The sequence below is a fragment of the Cervus elaphus genome, chromosome 17 (genome assembly GCF_910594005.1).
Source record: "Cervus elaphus chromosome 17, mCerEla1.1, whole genome shotgun sequence".
Lineage (NCBI taxonomy): Eukaryota > Metazoa > Chordata > Mammalia > Artiodactyla > Cervidae > Cervus > Cervus elaphus.
Window position 1 is genome coordinate 21519509 of NC_057831.1, and position 3908 is coordinate 21523416.

The 3908-nt window shown below is 45.5% G+C and overlaps 1 protein-coding gene across 1 annotated transcript; it reads left to right on the top strand.

Annotated features, from left to right (window-relative positions):
- Positions 1-212: 212 nt before the first annotated feature.
- Positions 213-3452, top strand: LOC122673390 (oral-facial-digital syndrome 1 protein-like). The gene has a single exon (XM_043871130.1). The coding sequence runs from the start codon at positions 350-352 to the stop codon at positions 3359-3361; it is 3012 nt and encodes a 1003-aa protein (XP_043727065.1). The 5' UTR covers positions 213-349; the 3' UTR covers positions 3362-3452.
- The last annotated feature ends 456 nt before the right edge of the window (positions 3453-3908 follow it).

Here is a 3908-nt window from a genome sequence, read left to right on the forward strand (position 1 = left end):
AAGGGAAGGCTGCTATTTTATTGTTTAAACTGAAAATAACATTTAAAATGTTTAGGAGAAGACTTAAGGCTACTCTGTTTGCCGGACCGCGGGGAGGGCTGGGATCTGCTCCGGGCGGCGCGAATTCTGGCCGATGCTGCACGTTCTCTAGACTTCAGTCTTCCGGTCTCCGCCCATGAAATTCTCTAGACTTCAGTCTTCCGGTCTCCACCCGCGAGAGTCGTAGCCACGCCCACCTATCAGAACTTCCGGGAAGTGCGCATCTCTGCCTGAGTTCCTAGGCCGTACGAAGCGGAAGGTTCACTTTGTTCCTCCTGGTAAACGATAACCGATTCTCTTCTGGTCCATCATGTTCCCCAAATCTGATGTGTTGAGTCAAGATGATCTGCGCAAAAAGCTGTACCAGACGTTTAAGGATCGGGGTGTACTGGGCACACTCAAGACACAGCTCAGAAACCAGCTGATTCACGAACTGATGCAGCCTGTTCTAAATGGTAAAGTGCAGTCCCCATCCATCTCAGTGGAAGAGAGCTCCCTCTTAATAGGAGCTTCCAACTCGCTAGTGGCCGATCACTTACAGAGATGTGGCTATGAGTATTCGCTTTCTGTCTTCTTTCCGGAAAGTGGTTTGGCGAAAGAAAAGGTACTTACTATGCAGAATCTATTGCATCTTTTTAAAATCAGTCCTGAATCCAGTCTCTACAAGTCACTGACTTCAGGATTTGATAAAGAAAACCAAAAAGGATTTCTTATACAATTTCTGAAAGAATTGGCGGAATATCATCAGAATAAAGAAAGTTGCAATATGGAAACCCAGACAAGTTCAACATTTCCCATCAAAGACTCTCTTGCGGAGAAGCTTCAGTTTATTGACAATGAGTTTGCCGGTGCTTGCCCTCAACAGCCAAAGTTAGAATCCTTAGAAGTCAAGTTAAACGAATATAAGAGGGAAATAGAACAGCGGCTTCGGGCAGAAATGAGTCAGAAGTTGAAATACTTTAAAGATACTGAAATAGTGAAAGTTAAAATGGAAGAGAAAAGGAAGTGTGAGAAGGAGTTTGCTGAGTTCCGGAACGAATTTGAGAGAAATTGTCAAGCAAAATCTGAAGCCCTGATGTCTCAGGAAAAGATAACCCTTGAGAGAATTCAAAAGCACCAGGAGAATGAAACAAAAGATATCTATGCTCAAAGGCAGCTTCTACTAGAAGACATAGATTTGCTGAGAGGCAGAGAAGCCGAGCTGAAGCAAAGAATTGAAGCCTTTGAATTGGCCCAGAGGCTACAAGAAGAAAAAACTAAAAGCGTGACTGATGGACTGAGGAGACGGGAGTTGCATATAAAGAGCATTGAGGAGACCTATGACCAAAAGCTCAAGAACGAACTTCTAAAGTATCAACTTGAACTGAAGGAGGACTATATCACTAGAACCAACAGACTGATCGAAGATGAAAGGAAAAATAAAGAGAAAGCTATACATTTGCAGGAGGAACTTGCAGCTCTTAATTGTAAAAAGGAAGAACTTGATCGTTCTATCAACCGTGTGAAAGAACTCGAGCTTGAGTTGGAGTCTGTCAGAGTGCAGTGTTTGGCATTAACAAAGCAAAACCACATTCTAAGCGAGAAGGTTAAAGAGATGAGTGACTATTCTCTACTGAAAGAAGGAAAACTGGAGCTTCAGGCACAAAATAAACTACTTAAACAACAAGTGGAAGACATGAAAAGTGAAAACATGCATCTCCTAAACCGCATAGCTCAGCCGTCTCCCGAACTGCTGATTTTTCAGAAAGAATTAAAGAAAGCAGAAAACGCTATTGCATTTGAGCATAAGGAGTTTGAAACCCACAAGCAAGCTCTACAAAAACAGCTTCAAAGTGAAATTGAGCGCTCCACCCAGCTGAAGGCCCAGGTATTAGAATATGATGCTTCTGTCAAGAGGTTAACTACACAGGTTTCAATTTTAAAATCACAACTAAAACAAACTCAGACACTGCTAGAGAATGAAGTGTACCGCAACCCGAAGCACTGTCTGCTGAATCACTCCATCAGCGGGTTAATGAGCACCAGGGCGGTGCCTCGTGATGGCGACATCAGTGGGGATTTCTTGAAAAATCCTCTGAGACAAGAGGAGGCGACAGCAGGCCCAGTTACACTGCGAATCCTCAAATACCCAAATGCCAATGCAGAGGGCAGTTCCCCTGATTCTGACCTCGAGTTTGTAGCCAGTACCAAGGTAAGGGTGAGAGAGCTGGAGCAGGAGGCAGAGCGCCTGGGAAAAGCTTTCCAGAGCTACCATCAAAGGGCCGGTCAGTGCCCTGCCAAGAGCCGTTTGGCAACCAGGAGCACACCCCCGCTGCGTCTGCCGGGGACTTTCAAGAACATCACTGCAGCTGTTCCCGAGAGGTGTGTGTTTGTGGACGCTAGAGTCACCTCTCAGCAGCCTCCAGTGAGCACATGCGGAGGGGACGAGAGCGAGGTGTCCGAGGTGCCCAGCAGCATGGCCTCAAGGTCACACAAGAGCATAACCTCCAGACGGCTCGCCTCCACGCCACTCCCCAAAGCGAGAAGCCTTGATAGTGAAATGTACCTGGAAGGTCTGGGCCGGTCCACTGTGACTGCCACCTGTCCCGACAGAAAGCCACAGCCTTCGCCTGCCGAGTCCGGGCCCAGCCTTTCTGCACACTCGCTGTCCAGCCCTCTGGAGCAGAAGGCCGGTCTTTATCAAAGACCTACAGAACTTCAAGACAAAAGTGAATTTTCAAATCCAGACAAGCTCGTTTTTAAGGATAATGAGGAATTTGAACCATCTTTTGAATATGGACGGAGTGTGCCAGGGCAGTTCGAGAGAGATGGCCTCCATCATGCTGGAGACATGCCTCGTGGGGACGGCGCTACACCCCCTGTGCCCACCAGGCCCGTCTTGTCTCAGTACTCGGGTGTCAACCAGAAATCGCTTGGAGAACAGAAGGAAGAAGAAAAACTCCGAGAACAGCAGGCGAGGAAACGAAGGCAGGGAGAAGAGCAGAGGCAGAGTGAGAGGCAGGAGACTCTGCAGAGGGAGCGGCGAGAACTTGAGAAGCTGGATCAGGAAAGGAGGCTAATTGAAGAATCATTGAAGTTGGAAATTGAAAAAGAATACGAATCAAGTGTTCAGGAAATGAAAGACAAATCTAAATCTGTTTGTGGTGAAAATCCTCTAGAGAAATACATGAAAATCCTGCAACAGAATCCAGACCAGGACACCACGGATAAGAGTTCCAAAAAGGTGTTCAGAGAGAGCTCACAGTTGGACACGCTACCATCTAGTGACAAAGATGAAAGTTTTGCGGCCTTTTCCCATGAGGAACCAGATGACATTTGGTAGCCGTGTTTGCTGCCCAGCCTCTCACTCCGATATCGTAATTAACGGCCTGTGAGTTCTCTGTAGTGAGACAAACTCCTCAATAAAAATCATGTGAAATCCGCCCCCCCCAAAAAATAAAATGTTTAGGAGAGTACTTAGCCCTTGATGAGTGTTCAAATAGAGTAGCTATAATAATAACTTTTATTAGTGGGTAGCATTTATTAAAATCTCCATGCCAGGCACTGTGCTAATTATTTACTATGAATTTAGCAGATGTATCCTCATTAACTCTGAGGTAGATGTCATCATTGTTCTCATTTATCAATGTGCCATCTAAGGCTAGGAGGAAACTTGCCCAGAATCAGGCAGTCAGTAAAAACTGGGGGTGATATATGAACCCTGACAGAGTGACTCTAGAACCAAAACTCTTTAATTGCTGTTGAGTTCTTTTATGTTATTTCACATCTGCTTGTGTATGCACGTCTAGTTTGCCACTTGAGGTAAGCATCCCTACATAGTTTTACAAAATAATAAAACCTAAGCTGTATGCTTTTGTCTTTGTTAAACT

Coding starts and splice junctions, on each gene's coding strand:
- LOC122673390 (XM_043871130.1), top strand. CDS start 350: ATGTTCCCCAAATCTGATGTGTTGAGTCAAGATGATCTGCGCAAAAAG.